Raw genomic sequence first — 20,874 nt, 5'->3', positions numbered from 1 at the left:
CGATAGATGATAGCGTAACGGCAAATGGAAAGTTCAGTCACACGAACTAAACGAGCAGATGTCAAGGAGCGAAGACTGGACCCTCAACAGAGCTGACGAACGACGGGAAGACAACGAATGACCCAAACAAGCACATCGCACACAAGACGATCTCAGCACCCCCCAGCCCTCAGTATCTTCAAGCTTGCCCACTTCAAAGCTTCTCTGGGTCCTGACCGGGGAGGTACTTGAGCCCTGCGACATGTCAGCGTCATCCTCAACCCCAGCCCTCTTCAGATTCCCAGGAAACTCACAGCTATCAATATCCTCGCCCACAAAATCCTTCACCCGACAAGCATTCATCTGCGCTACGCTCTGACTCTTTAATGGCCGTCCATTCTCACATCCCTGGAACATACAATCACTATCCATCGCCCTCTGCAGCGCATCCCCCTTCCAGCCAAACACGTAGTCCGCGTGGGTCCCGTAACCCAAGCTGTCGCCTCCATCGCCGTAGGAGAGTACGAAAGGTTGGGAACCGTCTTCCGGCCACCATTGGTTGAATTCGGTTGTGTCCCAGAGGGTTTCGAATGCGAGCTGGGGGACGCGGACGGGGTGTGAGGCAGGGCAGGGACCTGCAGGGGTGAAGGCCTCGCGGACTGTGTTGTACATGTGCGATTGGTGATCGGGTGAGTCGAGGTTTTTGCCGTCCCAGCAGCTGGGAGGGTGCAAAGGGTTAGGTAAGGTTTTGGTTGGGTTAAAGAAAAAAAAGGAAGGGGGGGGTTGGTAGAGAAGCTTACGCAGGGAAGTGATGGACTGTCATGATACCACCACGGCAGGGCCGGCTGGGGAAGGTTGCGAGCTCGGGGAAGCGTGTGCCCTTGTTCTCGAGGCAGACGAAACGCAGACCGGGATTGCCGCGCCCGCCGGGCTGGACGTTGTAGGTCGGGCTGCCGACCGTCATCCGGAAGCCCTGTTCTTAGTGAGTACCTGCTCATCATCTCTCACAGCACAAAATCCTCATGACTGACCGGCCTAAAAGCAGTAATCTTCTCCTTCCCATTTGACACAAAGTCATGCTGCGTATAATAGATCGTCATGCCCCCGTTAATCCCATTCGGCAGAGCCGTGTTTTGCATGATCGGCACCCGCTTGTACGTGCCGTTGGGGTGCTTGAAGAACATCACGGCCGTCCAGTAGTTGGAGAAGTTTTCTGAGAAGGTGCACGTCGTGCACGTCGCCTTCTCCGCGATGTCCCCTTCCATAGTCGCGTTGAAAGCATTGCCACCTACGATCTGGTGCAGGTGTGCCGAGGGGATGCGGCCGGGCTCGACAAGCGGGTCCAGACGCTGGATGGAGACGGTCGCACAGCCAAAGCGGAGGGCTGCGTGCGCTGGAGTTGTGAAGGCTAGAGCTAGTGGGAGGTACTTCATTTTGCGGAATCGGTCGGTTAGTGCCTGGTAACTCTGGGGAGATGGGGAGCAGGAGGGAGGTTTACGACAAGGTTGGGAGGAGTGATGGGAGATTATATCAGAGGGCTGCTTAGCACTCTCTACCGTGGGAGTTGCCATTATCCGTCTGCAATGGCCATTGCAGATATTGGTGGGCGTGAAATATCTGGGAGATCTCCGAATCTCTTGTTTGCCGTCCTCCTTTTCTTTAACGCCTGCACACAACAGCATTGGCTAGGTTATTCACAGCGCAATATGGAGCTTCTCTTGACCCAAACCTAGTATATCTGTGCGACATATGGGTTGGCATGGACCAATTGTGTTGGGGCTTGACTTCTGTCTCGTTAGTGAGCCGGGTCCTTGGCTCTTCTTTTTGTTGCCTGCCATTTATACCATGGCCGCGTACGCTTCATATGGAGCGTCTAAGAACCGTTTCATGCAACTCTCCAAAGGACCGTTGCTGCGCTCAATGTATCTGCCGGCAGTCTTGCTCCATCTGCCGAGATTATCGGCAGAGCCTCTGCCGTGTTTGTTGTCGGGCCATTAGCCGGTAACTCGCTGAATGCCGGGCGGGAAAAAAAAAAGGGGGGGGGGCTCTTCTCAAAAGGCATCGAAACCTGGAGGTAGCTTGCCTTCCACGAGTCCGGTTCTATATCAGCGTCCTGACGGTTCACATCATACTGCAGCTTCACACTACATACATGGCAGATTTATGTCAATAGATATAAAACGACATCACTTAATACAATTGAAGAGGACTTGCATCAAACTAAGGGTCCCATGGATCGAGGGCGATGTAGCTATTGCATTAGATTTGAAGTATTAAACAAACAAAATTGTTACTCTTAGTTTGAACAATCCCGAGGTACAATCTCATCCCTTTTCTCATGATGAACGCACGTTCGAGCCTAATTCTACGATACATGTCATCAAACAAGATCGTGAAATATCCAAACTTCCCCCAGTGTTAGCTGCAAGTGACCACGGTGTGGTTACCACTGACCTACCTCAGTCAGCCCCGGCTCCACTGAGGTCAGGTGTATACTTGACCTTATATAAGAACCATGCTCATCCACCCTCACGCGTGTGTAGTTTAGAAGGCAGAGCGTTGTTATTCTGCGGCACCCATTGTGCTTGACAGATTTCCTCAGGGCCGCGTTTCCTGCAGGTAACGCCCAAGTACATACTCCCATCCACATCACCATTTTCTTATACATCCAACACCCAGCGCTCATTGGACACCATGCCCTCTGTTGGAACAATCCGTTCACGCTAAGACGTCGATGTGCAAGACATACCGACGCACCTTTTCATCAGGCTTGCACTTGACTGCAGTTCGGAGGACTCTGCCGGATGTTTTGCTCTGCATAGTCGTAACCTCCAAGTTTCTTTCCGGATGTGGTTTAAGCTCGTGGAGCCAATCCAGCGTACGAATTCGTATCCGGCCAGGCGCCAAATCATTCTTTTGTGAACTAATAACATTTATCTCTTCCTCAATGTGACAGATAGCTGTTCACTCAACCACATCCACAGTAACTTTGAAGGCAGATTTTCAGGGTCCCGATACCTTGCTTGATGATGTCTGTGAGCTGATCCAGATCAATAGCATGGAAAATACGTCATTGTTTCCACATGAAATATTTTGAAAATGACCTTATGGAGGTTGGTGTTGTTTCCTGTAGCTCTGTGCTGTTGTGTTTGATGTCCTGGATTCGGTTTACGGGAACCCGGAGTAAATGCGACGTTTGTGTTGTCAAGTCCGGATAGAACGACAAACAATGTTGACTTCTTGGGAAAAGCGATCTTTGGACGAAGACATCCGCTGTATATTGGTGTTCCAATATTCTATGCGCTCCATCAAGAGATATATTTTCTGAAATGGGATCCTGCGCCCTATTTTCTTGGTATCGACGAGAGAAAGAACAGTTGGAACGTTAGAGCTCGCAAGCCTCCCGTAACAGCGATCTCCCATGGCGCCATAAGGCTCTTTGATCAGCCGAATGGAGACGGCATACTCGAAAGGCAAGTCCCAGCTTCTGTCAGAGAAATTGGCGTGACCCTGTTGTACGCACACCCAATCCAAAGGAACAACTGCCTGCATACTTGTATCGGCGTCGTACTAGCCATCTATCGTACAAGTTGGTAAACTGACTCTCAGTTCAGCGCTCGTCATTTGTGGCGGATAATAATTAGCCATCTCGCTCTTTTGAGTCTTTTCAAACCAATGATATTTGGACAGACACCCCTCGCCCTTGGACACATGCCAAACTCGCGCATAACTGGTAATTATGACATCTTAGGGAGAAGAAACCAAGAGAGTTCCGTTGTGTCCGACTAGCTTCCTTTATAGAATTTTCTCGGCCATCCAGTTCGCTCTTTTCGGTCATGGGCTACCAGATATCTCCTGGGGTCAACCACAGGTTTGTGCCGCTCACAATCATTTTATCTCCGGTGTCCCTTGTGTTTGGCAGTCAGGCAGACCCATTTTCCTTGGACTGCCGTGTTCGTGTGACAGTCCGTGTGCCAACCTGGCACTTCCTTCTTGCTGCTGGCTCTAACACTCCATCTGTGTTCGCGAGGGAGAGTTGGACGTTGGCCGAGATGACCTTTAGGGAGCTAGCATATGTCTAATATCCCACAACAATGGTGTATCCGACTTGGGTTGGCGAAAGGTCCGGAGTTCGTATGGGACCTCCCACAGAGGAGGGGGCGACGGGGATGATAGTGGAGTGAACATCGCACCCGGGGTGAGGTGGGTTGTCCGTTGAGTGTCTGGAGATGGCCCTCACCCTAGCAGGGCGCCGGTTAACTGGTCCTCTGCGGATACGTTGACACTCGTTAAGGATGGCACTGTCTTCAGGAGAGTTCCGAGAGAGCTGAGTACCAATGGGGCAATCATCTATCGATACTGGAGCCCTGCCAAAGACAAGGGAATCACTGAGGTCCCTGGCGTTATATATGGAGAGCAAGCGAAAGTGGCTACATGACTTTGCCGATGCTGACGATTCCGGCGATGATCAGTCATTACATTCAGAACTTGACCATCTTTTGAACAGGATGAATCATGTCATGATTAAAATCCTCCGAGTCCCTGGACGTCCAGCAGGTAATAATACCGAGTATAAGCCAAGGAGGAAGTTCGAAACACGCTGCAAGCGGCTCCTCAAAGCAAGCCATGCACGGTTACGCCCCCTCCACAAGGAACAGTTCCAGCTTTTGGAAAGCGGAGAGTTCATCACCGAGCTGGCGAAGCTCGTGGCATGCATGCCCAGAACCCCCGTACTGTTCCCGACCAACTACGAGCGGAGGGTTATAGGGCGCGAGAAGCACACGGACCTGGCAAATTCGTGGTGTCCTGGCTTTCCAGGGCATATGGCTGGGACGAGATCGAGCTCATTTGGGTGACGGGCTAGGTCGACGTTGAGATAGCCTGCGTGCGCCCGCTATCCGAGCTCCCGATGCATTGTACCGTGCCGGCATTCGTCTCGAAACCCTCGAAATCGGTATCATGCCCATATACACTAACTTCGCCATGCTCTCTCCCCAGCTCCCACCACCAGACGACAAACCTCCTACCCCCACCTCTCCATTTCCCCTTCCCAAACCCTCTGGCCCGACCTAACCACTGCCTGCGCCTCTCTCATCACGTTCCACGTTCTCCCTCCCTGCTGCAATTGCGTCAGCAACCTCTGGCCATGCTCCCTCAACTCCGACGTCTGGCCCGTGACCCGCAACATCCAGCTCCGTGCCCGCCAGGCCCAGCTCCAGGCCCACTTCACCTTTATCCTGCACGTCTCCACTTCATATTCCCTCCGCTCCCTGCGCCTTTCCCTCGCCCGCTTCTACGCCTTCGTCCCGACACACTCGCCACAGTTTCGAGACCGTGACAGCATCCTCCCCCCCCCCCCCCGGGGGGCGCCTCTAGATCCACGGTCGGCGCATGCCCTGGAGGGGGAGGGCGATTTCTATGCCAAGGGGTACGACGTGAGCTTGTTACTTGCCTCCCTGCCGCGGTTAGTAAAAGTAAAGGAATTCGGGTTCTCAGGCGTGTCTGTCCTCACGCGGGGCGTGCTGGGGCAGTTCGTCCAAGATGCGATGATGGATGTATAAGAAAGTGGTGAATGTGAATGGGAGAATTTACTTGGGCGTTGCTCTGCAGAACACCCGGGCCTGAGAGAATCTGTCAAGCACAATGGGTGCCGCAGAATAACAACGCTCTACCTTCTAAACTACACATGTGTGAGGGTGGATGAGAATGGCTCTTATATGAGGTCAAGTATGCACCTGACCTCAGTGGAGCCGGGGCTGACCGAGATAGGTCAACGGTGACCACACCGTGGTCACTTGCAGCTAACATGCGATATCTGACCGCAGTCTGTAGCGCGTAGGGTTGGACCAGGTCGAGGTGGAACCGGGAAATATGTGGGCGGACGTGTTAGAGCGGTTGAGAAGATTGAGCTAGAGGGGGTGACGAGGATGTAAAGTTATCGATTGAGGTGGGTTGGGAAGCTGATTGGGCGGTTCGACGGCGGGGAGGACTTTGCGGGACAGGGGCGCAGGCCGAGAAATTGGGAGGCTTTTGTGGAGAGAGTGAGGATGTTTTTTGTGATGGGGGAGGACGGAGGTGAATCCGTGAACAATGTTTTTGGATGGGATGGAGGAGGAAAGAGGAAAGTAAGGGGAGTGCGTCGTCTGAAGAGATTTAAGAATTGGATGCTGGGGAATAGGGTTTTGGTTTTGGATAATTGGTGGCGGTGGGGTTTTCCCCCGTCGGCTGGCCCCAACATCCTCAACGCGGTCGCCACCCCCTTGCTCCTGTATGGCATAGTTCAGTTAACACGGGCATAATGAAGGCCGGGTTTGGCGGCCGTCTAGTCCCCTCTAGGTTCATGTCGGTCTGATCGTCCGTCAATTAAATCGCAAACGCGGCATTGAGAGAGATATTTCCAGTGTGGAGGACGATACAAACCCCACGGCTCTGGTGGCTGGCTGGCCTATACCCCGAGTACCTGCTTGAAAGGGGGCAGGCACGGTGGAGGAGCCGTGTCGAGATGTTGCTGGCCCGACCCCCCCCCCCCTACCGCGGCTGGTCCCGTCTGCATCAAGCGGCCTCTGGCCTGGGAGCCAAACCCCAATAGGAGCCAAAACGCCCGGGAGTCAGGACGTGGCTCGGCCTCTCCCCTGGACCCCCAAGAGACGACGTGTGCCCCCTTCAAACTGTGCTCCCTTCAAACATGCGCGAGTGGTGGCAGGCTAACAAATCCCTCGGCGCGCTGGGATGGGCACATAACAAAGCCCTTCCTCGAAAGCTTCTCCCGACAGTGCCTCTCCCGCTAACTAGCGGAGGCCTCGGCCACGGAGATTTTCTGGGGCACCATGTGCGGTTCAACGACCCCCCCTGAGGCAATAAAGGAATGCTCCTGCGGCAGAGTCGGGTCCAAAGGCCACTTCTTCTCCTTCCCTCTCGCCACCTTTTATCAATCCACTTGCCAGTGGGTTGGACCTGAAGGCTTTCTGGTCTTTCTTCCAACTATTTAGGTCCAGGGGCTCCCAGATCGAGCTCTGGGACCGGCCTGGGACGCCACTACGGCGAAGCTCCCCATCCCACATGGCGCCCCCCGCTCCCCGCTCCCCTCCGTGCCCCCAGCCCCGGCCCTACGCGGGCGTGGGGGCGACCTCGCCTACCGATTCGACCAAGTCAGTGTCGGAACTGGAGATTCATATCCCCAGGGTTGCGCGAGAGTGACAACCGCCCGACCCACGACACACAACCCCCAGCATGCCTTCCCCCTTGTGACACCGGTTTTGCCATGGTGCGAGCTCTTCCCGGTGTTATATAGGCTATTGAGTAGTTATCGTACGCCGTCGTCGTAGACACGACCTAGCACCCTCAGGGGTGGGGTAGGTCGAAAAATGGAATTCTTCTTAATTGGCGGCGGGCTTTTGGAGTTTGGGCAGATAGCGGTTGGATGATGCGGCTCGTTTTTAACGGCAAATACCGGTGCAAGGGGTTGAGCCAAGTGGTCACATCATCCTGCTTGGATCACAAGCTTGGACATCTTTTTGCATATTCAGTCAGCAAAGTGGGCATTACTCGATCTTCGTGAAGGGTAAGGGTTTGCTTTTAAAATTACGTCTTGCAGCTATCAGGGGTTAGTCAACATGGAGTTTCCACAGCAACATTTGTACTGAGGTGCACACACAACCCCAACCCTGAGCACCTTAAAGTCCCATCTGTTCCATTTGTCATGGACCCAAAGGGGCAAAATTTACCAAAAACAAACCCCACAGGGTTGCTTCGTGATTTTTCAATGGGCATCTGATCCGACCCAGGTTCGAACTGGGGACCTTCAGTGTGTTAGACTGACGTGATAACCAACTACACCATCGGACCATTTACTGTCATTTCTTGAGTCTTACCGAAGAGCACTTTCATTCACGTACGTAGCACAGCAAGTATCAGGGGTCAACATCACTAATCTCACATGTTCCCCATGTATGAGCGGCATAACCTGCTTCAAGAATGCTGCATGCACTTGATGTATCTTACTAAAGAATTCCAGAAGTTGTCCTCCGAAGTGTTGCGCGCTTATGCTGGCTCCAACATCCTGAGCAGGGAGAGTTGCATTAAAGACACATCCAAAGAGGAGGAAGGAGCAAAGGAAGCCATAGGGGTATATAAGATGTAGTGAGACGTAGATAGATTCCAGGTAGGGCCATTGGGTTAGATTAGCTCCCCAGTCAACAATACAAACAGTTGTCTGCTCAACTGGTGATCACAGCAACCATTCTGACTTTGTGAGAACTCCTGTCTCTCAGGTCCAGCGGCCTGGAACCTCTCAAAACCCATCTCAAGAGGCCTATCTAGATATCTTGGTTTAATTCAATTTTATTTGATCCCATTTTTCGACCGAGCTCACTCTTGAGGGTGCTAATTCGTGCCCGCGGCGCCGGCGGACAATCGCTACCTAGATAGAACATATACAGGTAATGTCGGGAGGAAACCCGCTCCGGAGAAACCGACGTGAACTTAGAAGGATAGGAAGTGGTGTGCCATGGGCGAGGAGGGAAGTCTCATGGCTGAGTGACCCCCGGGGGTGTGGATCTTTAAACTTGACACCGAGTCCTCGAGTCGGAGCTCGGCTGATCGGCTCCTTGGGCTTGGAAGCAGGTGTGTAAGGGGAAAGGAGGAGCCGCAAGGTCGGGACAAGTTGCCCCGTAGCGGCGTCCCAAGCTTGCCCTCAGAGCTCGAACTGGGAGGAACTGGTCTTGAACATTTGGAAGGAGAACCAGAAGGCCCTCGGGATCAGCCTACCAATGAGCGTATTGTTAAAAGGGGTAAGGGGGCAGAACAAGAAGTGGCCTTTGGTCACAACCCTACGATAGAGGCACTACTTAATGGCCTCCGAAGGGTGATTGTACCGCACGCGGTACTCCAGGAAGTCACCGTGGCTCGAATCTTCCGCCAGTCGGCGGGGAAAGCATTGCTGGGAGACCCTTTCGAGGAAGGGTTTGGCCGAGTGCCCGTTCCCAAAGGCCGAAGGGGTTTGTTGGCTTGTCACCACTCACGCATGTCTGGAGGAGGCACTTGGCGTCTCTTAGGGGGACCGGGAGGAAGACCGACCCACGCCCTAATGCCCGGGCGCTTGGGCTCCCATTGAGGCCGCACAAGATGCCAGAGGCCGCCTGGTGTAAGCAGGACCAGCCGCGGTAAGGGAGTCTGACAAACCTAACCTTCAGGGGGTGGTTGGCCAGCAACATCTCGACACGGCTCCTCCACCGTGCCCGCTCCCTGTTCAGCAGATACTCGGGGTACAGACCAGCCAGCCACCAGAGTCACGTGGTTGGTATCGTCCTCCATACCAGAAATATCTCTCTCCGTGCCGCATTCGCTACTTTGGTGAGAGACGAGCAAACCGACATGAGCCTGGATGCGACTAGGCGGTCATTAACTCCGGCCCTGGTTGGGTCCGTATCGAGTTGAACCATGTCGTACAGGAGAGATGGGGTGACTATTGCATTGAAGATATTGGAGCCAGCTGAGGAGGGAAAATCCAAAACCCTCATGTTGGATAGGCGTTTGACCAGGCCCGCCACCGAGGCCGTCGCCGACGCCCTGGAAGCCGCCTGTGTCGAAGGGCTGAGCTTGGGGTCCAGCGATATGCCTAACCATTTGACAGAATGAATTGAATTAAATTGGATTGTATTTTCGACCCGTGTCACCCTTGAGGATGCTTGATCGTGCCCACGATGGCGCAGGCAAGAGGTGATTATGGGCTACCTAAACTTTGCTGGGCGAGAAGGGCGTTCCCTCGACTTTGGTTGGGATCATTGCGCGGTCTATCCTGTTATGCCTCGCCCCAGCTCCGTGGGTGGGAAATAAAAAGGACCTCCGTCTTGTTTGGGTCAACCCTGAGGCCAAGCCCCCGGGCCGACCGGAAGGAACGCGTGGTAGGCCAGTTGTACTGGGTGCTTGCTCCACGAGAGTTGTACGTGGTCATCCATGTAGATAAACGACGAGCCCTATTGTGAGGGAGTTAAGATTGGCAAGGAATGCAAAAACGAACAAGATCGGGAACCATAGGAGCCCTGTGGTAGGCCAGTGTCCGAGCAAAATATCGATTGCGCCACCAAAACAAGACGCGACAGTCTTGGCAAAAGTCGGCCACTGCTTCGCACAGCTAATAGCTCACGAGTTCTTTTGCTCTCCTTTAACAACGGGCATCCGCCTGCAAACAATGTCTCCATCAGGCTGGTACTTGGCTCGCGCTTCCAGTGCTTCTGCAGACAGCCGCTCTGACGTTATACGTCTAAGAAATCTTACCTTGATGCTATATACTATATCCGGCTCAATGAGTATATTTCTGATTGGATACCCTTTCTTGTCACAAAATACCTAAACTAATATCTGGTTTTTTACTCCAACGCGTTTTCCCGAACCGCAACCAAGTATTCATCAGAATTAAGCAAAGTAATTGCCATCCCGATTGCCTACGCCCACTGGTTGTTGTTAAGTCATCTGTGGGATCAGAAACTAAACCTGCCGTAGTTGGCCCATTTTGTACTTCTTGTGTCTTCCAGTCGTAATACCAATGACAGGCTTCATGAGACGCCAATTCCCGGAGGACACGGTAGCCAGCCGTTCAGTGTCCCTTACTAAAGTCAAAGAGCTCCGGATCGTTCTGAACAGCCCACTATTTGTCCTTTTCTTTCCCCAGGTCGTTGGACCCCATGGAGCTCAATTTCCTCAACAACTCGCGAATTCACTTCTCAAAGCTGATGCTGTTATCTCCATAGTACTTCCGAAGGAAGGAAAGGTCGGAATTTTACAGCTGAACCGGAGAGGCCGGTGTGGACGGTAGTGATATGGAGTAGCTTCTGCGGGCGCCATGGGGTGAAGACCTTGGTTATTTTGTCTTCCGTGGGGATAGAACTAAGCGGGAAAGCCACAATGTTCTGGTCGCTGATGTCTTCGTCAAGAAAGGTGGTTACCAGTTTTCTAAGTCGTATATCAACGGTGAAAGGGAAGTTGTGGTTTCATTTCTCCAGATCGCAATTGTCATGTAAACTTATGGTAGCAAAAGATTTGACTGCGAAGAAAGCAGACTGAGGTGTGTAGATGGGGTAGCAAAGAGACTTATACAATGAGATATTATTCCACCGGGAGAGCTCCCCAAAAAGAGTTCCACCTATCTCTGTCCTTGGCCACTGTCATACCATCTATCTCTGAAAGATCCAGGCTATCTGAGAGAATGGACTGAGATTTGATCAGGGGGACTCCAAAACTGGAACAATGTGAGTTTTAAGATATAAAACGAAGCGATGTAATTAATGTCGGAAGAGGGAGGTCGGGGGAAACCCAAGTCGAAGTTGATGCAAACCTTCCATTCGCAGCAAGGAACGAAGTGAATCTCATTAGTCTTAGCGTTCGATGACTGGGTGTACGAAGTCAGGGCATGTGCTGGACTTGCAACCCATGATTGATTACCCAAAGGAACAATTGACGACAAACTTCAATCAGGATTACTCATGGATTTCTGCTGGGTTTGCCTTTGCAACTGTGAGCATAGTATGCTCACGCAAACGGCACTAAGGATTGGCACAACTACAGCCACAGCAGAAGACAAGAAATGTCACGCTCTCACCAAAAAGAGAAAGGAAAGCAGATTTATAACCCCTTGGCTTCATGCAACATAAATCAACGAATGACATGGGGATAAAGCTGGCTTTCCAAGCATGTTCTGTTAAGGGTTTTGGATTCAATTATTTATTTCTTTCTATTTTCCGACCGTTTCACCATTAAGGGTGCTAAGTCGTGTCCACGGCGCCGGCGGGCAAGAGCTATCTAAGATATATTAATTACAGGAGACGCCGGAGGAAAAACCCGCATGGGAGAAACATCGACCTCTCCACTCCCTTGTCGAAGGTCGACAATAGGGTAATATAGGCCGCCAATGACCGAGGGTTCCTGCCAGGTTTCGATAAAGTAACAACAGTTGCCTGCTTGAAAGCTTTGGGAAAAAGCCCAGCACCATGCAGCCTTCGGTGATGGCTCGGGCTGCCAAGCGGACGAGCTCCCAAGCGTGTCTGAGGAAGGCTAAGGGCACCCCGTTCGGGGGCCGAGCCAGGCCAGGCGGGACCCTTCCTGGGCTCCGGCAGGGAGAATGGCCTGGGTAGCTAGGTACGCTGCCACCTGCTCCGTGTCCGACACTACACTACCGTCGACGATCATAATCGTTTGTATGTTGTCAAAAGAGTCTTCGCTCCACCCCAGTATCTTTCCCCACTCCGTAGGTTTTGTATTTTAATAGCGCATTACAAGGATCTCGTCAGCAGAACTCAACATATGACGGCTCAATGTCTTAAACGTTTCATCCACATGTTTCCAGATCCTCTTTGTAAAAAAAAAAAAAAAAAAAAAAAAAAAAAAACTTTAAGTTCATGACAAGGAATCGGAATAGACTGCTGCCAGATAGCAGGCTGGGTATTCTGGGGGAGGTTTCTATATTGTTAGGAAGCAGTGAAGTCTCATCATATGAAAATCAGCTTCAGAAAAGGTGAATCTGTCTTTTGGTTTAGATAACAAGCCGGCATCTGGGGGAAGAGTGTTCAGAACTTGGATAAGTAGATGGCACTTGGTAGTTGCTGAGCGGGTTGGTCGTAGCAGATTGAAATGTGCAGATCTAGCAGTGATCAGAAAGATGTGAAGGGAAAAACAAGGACAACAACTGGTATGATCAACCCACACCTGATAGCATGAGGTTACTGGGAGTTCTCCCTGATGGTATCGTGGAGTTAGTCTAACCCTTCCTCGCTCTCTTCGACAGAAAGCGTCTGGCTAGATGAGTCGTGGAGGCATCTGGACGCGGGGACTTCCTGGAGTGCCATCTCAAGTTCAACAACCCTCCGAGTGCGATCAGAACTTGTCCTCGTGGATCAATAGCCTCCAGGGCCATTTCCTGAGATGCCCCCTTTCGTTCTTCAATAACTCTATGGCAGGGCGTCTGGACCCCATAGCCTTTTCGCACTCGCACCAACTTTTTGAGAACAGGAACGTACAACTCGAGCTTCACGACTCCGCCAGAGATGAACAGACGGGGCGAACTATTCCCACCCTACGCCGCCCTGTCTCCTCTCCTCGCTTAGTACAACACCCCCAAAACCTTCGCACCCCCAGCGACTCACAATCAGACCAGATTCAGAACTGTCTAGTTTGTATGTTCAAATCCCCGGGATTCTCCCCACTTAACCCCATTCCCCATTTTCCCTTATGATATCCCTTTACAGCAACACACCGTTTTTCCCCCCCTTCTGGGTTTTTCCCGCGTGTATATAATGTAGTTTAGGCAGCCCATATCACCTCTTGCCCGCCGCCGTCGTAGGCACGACCAAGGACCCTCAAGGGTGAGATGGGCCGAAAATACAAATACAATACAATACAGTATCGTGTGGAGCTGCAGATGTGCCTGCGGCCCGTGGGTAAGGGTTGAGGGCATTGATTGCCTGGTCTGGACCAGAGTTGAGCTTGAAGCAACTAATGCAGCTTGAGTCATCTACTCGATATGAACTCTATGCATCATGAAAATTGACAGCTATAGGGCTCAATATTGGGCTTTAGGAGTTTAGCCTCATGCTTAGTTCCTAACCCTGGATCCTGACTCGGGCCTAACAACTTTACACCGACCGCTCGACCATTTCTCATCTTCTCTATATCAGAGCCGGTTATCAACAAATCAAATCGCATTGGCTGCCCGATTAGCTCAGCTGGTTAGAGCGTCGTACTAATACCGGTTCCCCGAGGCCTGTACATGGTATGCGAAGGTCAACAGTTCAATCCTGTTATTGGGCAACGCGTTTAACTTTTGCGCGATTTTCCGCGCACAACTTCTCTCGCTGCTGAGCGGGGGGATTTTGTTGGGCTAAGGCAGCCAGCATCTTGGTATCAGGGAAGAAGAGCTTCTGCTTCTTTTTGTGGCTGGTTAACCGTTAAGATGCGAGAGTTTTGTCCGAAGTTGGGGAGGGAGGAGGGGGTGGCGTCAGCCGCTTGAAGGATTTGCTTGCAACGTCGTCAGCAGAAATTTTTGGAAACCCGAAGAGCGGGGTTAGGGTTGGCTGGGAGCCCGCGGTTGCGATCGATCTCGGCTTGGAGCGGGAAAAAAGGACGCGGCTGCGTTGCGACACTTTATCCGCCTTCACGGTGATTTTGCATGATACCAAGTTCCGGGATCTTGGGCTCTAGCCGTCGTGACAATAAAACTTTGTGAGACCGGCATTTCTAGGTGTTAACCTGGGGGCCGGGCTCGCGAAAAGTTGTAGGCGAATCACACATCAGGCGGACGTCACGCTGCAGGTTAAACCACGTCTCTCGGGATTTGGGAAGTCCCGTCAATCCAATAGCTGGGCGGGGACATTTGATGGCCGAGGTCTTTTTGTTTTGTTTTTTTCTAAATTTTACAGCCTTCTCGAGCCTTTTATTTGAGAATCCTTCTTGTCATGGCCGGATCAACGGATATCCCAGCGTTATCGGGCCCGAACCCCACATTAAGATGCTAAACTTTGATAGTTAAGTGTCACTGCAGCTGGCATGCATGCGTCAGATATGTGGAAGAGCCGGACACGACGCGCTTGTAGCATCTCTGGCTTTAGTTGCTCGTCTGTCTGCGACCATTGTTGGTGTTTTGGGCATGTCTCGGCTGCGATTGGGTTGACGTGCAGCCGGGCGGTGAGAAGAAAAAAAAAGAGGTGTTGTCAAGTTGTACGGAGACTCGGGGGATTGGTAACAGTTTTCTACGTGCATCCGCACACGGTACGAAAGCTGTGTATTCTTGTATGTACATGTTATGTATGGAGAAGTAGGCAAGTTGCTTTTGTGCTGAGGATTCATTTCCAAAGTTGCATAAACAAACATTGCATCGGGACGGGCAATCGCTGACGGCCCACAGCACTTGGTTTGCAGGCGGGCCCGAAGAGTCTTGTCGACGCAACCTCGACCTTGCAGTATGGCAGCAGGAATGGCAGCGTTGCGGAGCGAAGATTGCAGACTCGCAGATGCAGCCGCCTGCTGATCGCACCTTCCAGAGACAGAGACAATGCGGCCCACGTGGGTGGGGCAACGCTTGACAGGCTAGGGAGGAGCTGGCCAGGGCTGATTTACCGAGTCCTGGGAATTTTTGCCATCAACGTCTTTCCTCGGCATGGGCACGCGACAGTGGTTGAACTACCATGACGACATCCGCCACTGTCGCCGACAAATGCCAATTGGCGACCGGAATGATGTGCAGATATGAGCAATTAGGAGCAAGAGATGCCGGTTCCCGTTTCTGTTTACAATTGAACAGAACAGGGGCCGTGCCGACTGCCGGGAGACTTTGCAACTTGCCGTATCGTTGTGCTTTCCTGAGCTTTCCGCTTGCTTGAGGGCCGGAAAAAAGGTGAGGGTTCTCCACTCTTCCGAAGCTCAGAAACCGCCACCAAAGACTTTGGCCTGCCAAGACCGCGCCTGCCCTGCAACTCGGGATTCACTTTCACCAACGGGCAAATCAGAGCCTGCGGTTTCCCACCCGTGGGCTGGTCAGCAACCCGTGAGGCAGAGTGCAGGCACGCTAGGCGCGTCTGGGCACGCTGCTTGCAGGAGCAGCGAAGTGGAACAGGAACGAGGATGGAGAAGCTTCTGCGGGATGCCATCCTGGAATGCCGGTGGACTTGGGTCCTGCGCTCCTGCACTGGGCTGCAGCGGGCAGGAACTGCGCCAATCGCCAATCGCCGACAACAAATGGGATTGGCAAGCGAAGTGCTGGGCACTGCTGTCCGCCCGTCCATCGATGTCCACCGCGACCAGGCATGGCTGCCGGAGACATCCGGCCCGGCGACAGGAAGCCAAGCGGCGAGCGTTGGAGCAACAAAGCCAATGGCGTGGAGGACGTGCCGTATGTGGAACAATCCGTCGCTGAGAGGACGTAAAGAGTATACGCCCGGCAGAATGAGGGTCCTCTGGACGACGTGAGTACTTATCGCCGGCGACCGCCGCCACCGTGGCACTTCATCCCATCTGGACTCGCTGACTGCTTGCTTCCTCTCTCCCATTATCCTTATTGTCGGTCGCCCTTCTGACCCATACCTCGACTGCGTCGACAGCTCAAGACACGACGGTCTGCTCGTCCTCTGCGGACACTTACAGCTGTCGCTCAACACCAGCGCTTCTCAACTTAGTCAAGATCCCATTCAACATCCCATACAATAATAGCCTTATTTAAGAGCCGTCTGTCCATCGTCAACCCCCCAAGTGCCCGTTCTTCGGCGCCATGGCTAAGAGCGGGGACCCCAAGAAGGGCGCCCGACAGCATGTTTCGGGCCAATCCAACCGCCCGCTGAGCCGCCCGGCTCACGCCCTCACCTTCGAGCAAGTCGCCGCCGAGCTCGACGCCGACCTGCTCTCTGGCCTGAGTGCGCACGAGGCCAGCGTCCGGCTCCAGCAGTATGGTCGCAACGATCTGGGCGAGGAGGAGGGCGTGCAGCCGATCAAGATCATCATTGCCCAGATCGCTAACGCCATGACCATGGTGAGCTCCCGCACCCGCCTGCGACGTTCGCTAGATGCTCATATTTCCCCCGTGTGACAGGTGCTTATTCTCGCAATGGCGGTTAGCTTCGGCATCAAGTCGTGGATTGAGGGCGGCGTCGTCGCTGCTGTCATCCTGTTGAACGTCGTCGTCGGGTTTTTCCAGGAGTACACGGCTGAAAAGACCATGGACTCTCTGCGCAGCCTCAGCTCGCCTACCGCGAACGTCGTGCGCGACGGCGAGACCATCGTCATTCCCTCTGGAGAGGTTGTTCCTGGCGATCTGGTTGAGGTTAAAATGGGTGATACCATCCCTGCCGACATTCGGTATGTTCTTTTGTCCCTCCCAAATCTTCACTTCTCCCCCTTCTAGGCACAAGCTTAGGCACAAGACTGGTCGCTGACTCTGACAGGCTGATCGAGGCCAAGAACTTTGAGACGGACGAGGCCCTGCTCACCGGTGAGTCGATGCCCGTTCGCAAGCGCGAGAACCTGGTCTTCGATGATGCCACCGGCCCTGGCGACCGCCTCAACGTCGCCTACAGCAGTTCAACTGTCACCAAGGGTCGCGCGAAGGGCATTGTCTACGCTACCGGTACCTTCACTGAGATCGGGGCCATTGCGTCGGCCCTCAATCAGAAGGAGTCCCGCGTGCGTCCTGTCAAGCGCAAGCCTAATGGCAAGGCTGGTCCTCATCGCTACCTCGAGGCCTACACACTCACCCTCGGCGATGCCATTGGCCGTTTCCTTGGCGTCAATGTCGGCACTCCCCTGCAGCGCAAGCTCAGTAAGCTTGCCATGCTTCTCTTTGGCATTGCCGTTCTGTGCGCGATCATTGTCCTGGCCGCCAACAAGTTCCATACGACTCAGGAGGTCATCATCTACGCTGTTGCTACTGGCCTGTCGATGATTCCCGCTTCTCTCGTTGTGGTCTTGACCATTACCATGGCTGCCGGCACCAAGCGTATGGTTAAGCGCAACGTCATTGTCCGCAACTTGAAGTCTCTGGAGGCTCTCGGCGCCGTCACCGACATTTGCAGTGACAAGACGGGTACCCTTACCCAGGGCAAGATGGTCGCTCGTAATGCCTGGATTCCTGGTCTTGGTACCTACACCGTTGAGCTTACCTCGAATGAGCCCTTCAACCCTACCAAGGGTAACATCCGCTTCGACTCCCGCGAGCCACATCAGATCAATTGGCGCCCTCGCTCTGACAGCGAGAAGGACGCCCACCAAGGCACCATCCAAACCATTGCCGATCTCATCGCTAATGGCAAGGATCGTCTCGAGCAGTTCCTCAATGTTGCTTCCCTGGCCAATGTTGCCACCGTCTTTGAGAAAGAGGGAGAGTGGCACGCCCGTGGCGACCCCACTGAGATCGCGATTCAAGTGTTTGCTAGCCGCTTCGGCGCCAACCGCCGTAACAAAGTGAACGTCGACCATGCCGAATGGACCGACGTAGCTGAGTTCCCCTTCGACAGTGATATCAAGCGCATGAGTGTCATCATGAAGCACAATCCGACCGGTGAGCACCATGCCTTCACCAAGGGCGCTGTTGAGCGGATCCTCCGTGTCTGCAGCCACTATCGCTCTGTTGATGACAACGATATCGAGGGCCAGACGGTCAGCCCCATGACCGAAGAGTTCCGTAGCCAAGTCATTCGCAACATGGAAGTGTTCGCCGGTCTTGGTCTGCGTGTGCTGGCTCTTGCCCGCCGCAAGCTGGACGAGTCCCTCCACGCCAACGAGGACACCGACCGCAATGATGTCGAGCGTGACCTGATCTTCCTCGGCCTCATCGGTCTGTACGATCCTCCGCGCCCCGAGTCTGCTCCTGCCGTCCGGGAATGCCACGAGGCTGGTATTAGTGTTCACATGCTCACTGGTGACCACCCCGCGACGGCCCAGGCCATCGCCATGGAAGTCGGCATCCTTCCTAAGCAGATGGAGCGTGTCAGCGCCGAAATGGCCAAATGCATGGTCATGACTGCTGGCGAGTTCGATGCCCTGAGCGACGAGGAGATTGATAAACTCCCCGTGCTTCCTCTGGTCATTGCTCGTTGCGCTCCTAGCACTAAGGTCCGCATGATTGAAGCTCTCCATCGCCGTGGTAAGTTCTGCGCGATGACCGGCGACGGCGTCAACGACTCTCCTTCGCTTCGCCGTGCCGACGTCGGCATTGCCATGGGTCAGGCAGGCTCCGATGTTGCCAAGGATGCCTCCGACATTGTCCTTACTGATGACAACTTCGCCTCCATCGTCGCTGCCATCGAGGAGGGTCGTCGTATCTTCGACAACATTCAGAAGTTTGTCCTGCACGTCTTGGCTGAGAACATTGCCCAGGCATGCACCCTGCTTATTGGTCTGGTGTTCAAGGATGCTTCTGGCCTTTCTGTCTTCGCCCTTGCCCCCGTTGAGATCGTCTGGATCATCATGGTCACCTCTGGCATGCCCGACATGGGTCTCGGCTTCGAGCGTGCCGTTCCCGACATCATGCGTCGTCCTCCTCAATCCCTTAAGACTGGTATCTTCACCAAGGAGTTCTTGATTGACATGGTTGTTTACGGCATTTGGATCGCTGCTCTCTGCCTATGCAGCTTCGTCCTCCGCGTCTACGCCTGGGGCGAGGGTAATCTCGGTAGCAACTGCAACGACGCCTGGTCCGAGAGCTGCGAGACTGTCTTCCGTGCCCGCGCCACCACCTTCGCCTGCCTAACCTGGTTCGCCCTCTTCCTCGCCTGGGAGCTCGTCGACATGCGCCGCTCTTTCTTCCGCATGCAGCCTGGCTCCACCAAATACTTCACCCAATGGTTCTACGATGTCTGGCGCAACCAGTTCCTCTTCTGGGCTATTATCATCGGCTTCATCACGCTCTTCCCGACCCTTTACATCCCCGTCATCAACCACAAGGTGTTCAAGCACTCAGGAATCAGCTGGGAGTGGGGTATTGTCTTCATCTGCGCCGGTCTCTTCTTCACCGGCGTCGAAGCCTGGAAGTGGGGCAAGCGCGTCTACCTTAGGCGGGCGGCCAAGAAGCGCACCGGTGCGAAGTCCTGGAAGGATCTGGATATCGAGGAGCGCGTCTTTGGCGACTACTTCACCAGCGGGTACGAGAGTGGTGATACCGTTGTCGCCGCTAGCGGTGCTATCGAAGATAAGAATGCTCGCATCGCTGCTAACGGACGGGATTGACTAAGAAGGGGCGGGAAGCCCCGGGCGAGAGCCGAGATTGAACGTCGTCTGAACGCGGATATGATGGGTTGCGGTGTCCGGTTTGTGGATCTCGGTTTTTCCTCTCTTTCTTGGTCTGGCGCCGTTGCTGGTGTTGAGAGTGAGAAAGTCAAAGATGTGGCGGTGCCCAGCTGCGACAGTGTGGGGGTGAAGATGGTTGTGGCTTGCGTGCTTGTAGGGCTGATGGTGGGGTTAATGGTTGTCTCTGGAAGTGGTGGAGTTGTTTACCAGCGAATGGATTCTGGGGTTAATGATGATGCTCTGATGCAGGAGGTCTTGGCTTTTGGCTTCGGCTGGAGACTGAACCTCCTGTGGAAGGTAGGTATGGTTGATAGTCGCTCGTTTGCAACGGTAGTGCTAGATCAGATAGCGTCCCGTAATCTGTGGCGATTGAACAAGATGGTTGCCATAGGCAATTGTGACATCTTTGCTTGTGACTATGCAAGAGTATCTACCAATATTTACAACCTCATTCAGAGTTTCTATCACTTTGTAGAACTCTCTTGAGTTCACTGAACCCTCGCTTGCCTAATCAATGAAGCCCAGTATGTCCGCGAACCCTCGTCGTTTAAACATCCCTCTTCGATGTCAAGCGCGACACCAAGTTTACCCTTTCCTTCCAAGTTTCTCCAGCCCCTCTGCTCCAGGTCACGGTCATGCAACTAGTTTGTCTAGAGCACGTTAAGTGCTGATGAGGATGCTTTTCTTCCCGCAAGCCGGATGTCCTTTCAAGTGTTTATAGCTTAGGCAGGTGACAACACTTACAGCACGGCAAAGCCTTCATCGCATACTGTACTTGCGGCAAGCTGCATAGGACTCTGTATATCTGTTAATGTCGCTGTCTATCTCATTCCCCGAAAGACAAGGTCATGTTCAAAAGACGCTGTTGGCCAATTGTCTCTGTCCTTTTAATGAGATTACAATAGTGGACGCTGATACATTCCAGCAGGGTACCGTGCGGTGAACGACTAAGCCATTGGAAGAGCAGATAGAGGTGTCAGAGTTGTAAGAAAACAGTTAGTCCGACTCTTGTGGCATAAAAAGTTCGGAGCAACACATGGCGAAGTTGTTGATTCAAGAAAGAACAGTTTCTATCAAATGTTGAAAGCGTGTAAAAGTGCATGGGAGTATATACTTGGGCGTTGCCCTGCAGAA

The 20,874-nt window shown here is 53.2% G+C and overlaps 2 protein-coding genes and 2 non-coding genes across 4 annotated transcripts; 2 read left to right on the top strand and 2 right to left on the bottom strand.

The window, feature by feature from the left end:
• Window positions 1-193: 193 nt before the first annotated feature.
• CTHT_0049820 (uncharacterized protein) lies at window positions 194-1,412 on the bottom strand (the record flags this gene model as incomplete). The annotated part of the gene is made up of 4 exons (XM_006695269.1): window positions 194-234; window positions 294-697; window positions 780-952; window positions 1,011-1,412. The coding sequence occupies 4 exons, from the start codon at window positions 1,410-1,412 to the stop codon at window positions 194-196; spliced, it is 1,020 nt and encodes a 339-aa protein (XP_006695332.1).
• A 6,338-nt stretch (window positions 1,413-7,750) lies between these two features.
• Window positions 7,751-7,824, bottom strand: CTHT_0049810. Its single transcript has one exon. It is a non-coding gene; the product is annotated as a tRNA-Val (tRNA).
• Window positions 7,825-13,679: 5,855 nt separating this feature from the next.
• CTHT_0049800 lies at window positions 13,680-13,779 on the top strand. Its single transcript has 2 exons — window positions 13,680-13,719; window positions 13,742-13,779. It is a non-coding gene; the product is annotated as a tRNA-Ile (tRNA).
• Window positions 13,780-16,231: 2,452 nt separating this feature from the next.
• CTHT_0049790 (uncharacterized protein) lies at window positions 16,232-19,680 on the top strand (the record flags this gene model as incomplete). Its single annotated transcript, XM_006695268.1, has 3 exons — window positions 16,232-16,489; window positions 16,550-16,815; window positions 16,902-19,680. The coding sequence occupies 3 exons, from the start codon at window positions 16,232-16,234 to the stop codon at window positions 19,678-19,680; spliced, it is 3,303 nt and encodes a 1,100-aa protein (XP_006695331.1).
• Window positions 19,681-20,874: the final 1,194 nt, after the last annotated feature.

The sequence above is a fragment of the Thermochaetoides thermophila genome (genome assembly GCF_000221225.1).
Source record: "Thermochaetoides thermophila DSM 1495 unplaced genomic scaffold scf7180000011819, whole genome shotgun sequence".
Classification (NCBI taxonomy): Eukaryota; Fungi; Ascomycota; class Sordariomycetes; order Sordariales; family Chaetomiaceae; genus Thermochaetoides; species Thermochaetoides thermophila.
The sequence above is the reverse complement of the archived record's forward strand: the minus strand, read 5'-3'. Positions and strand labels throughout refer to the sequence as shown.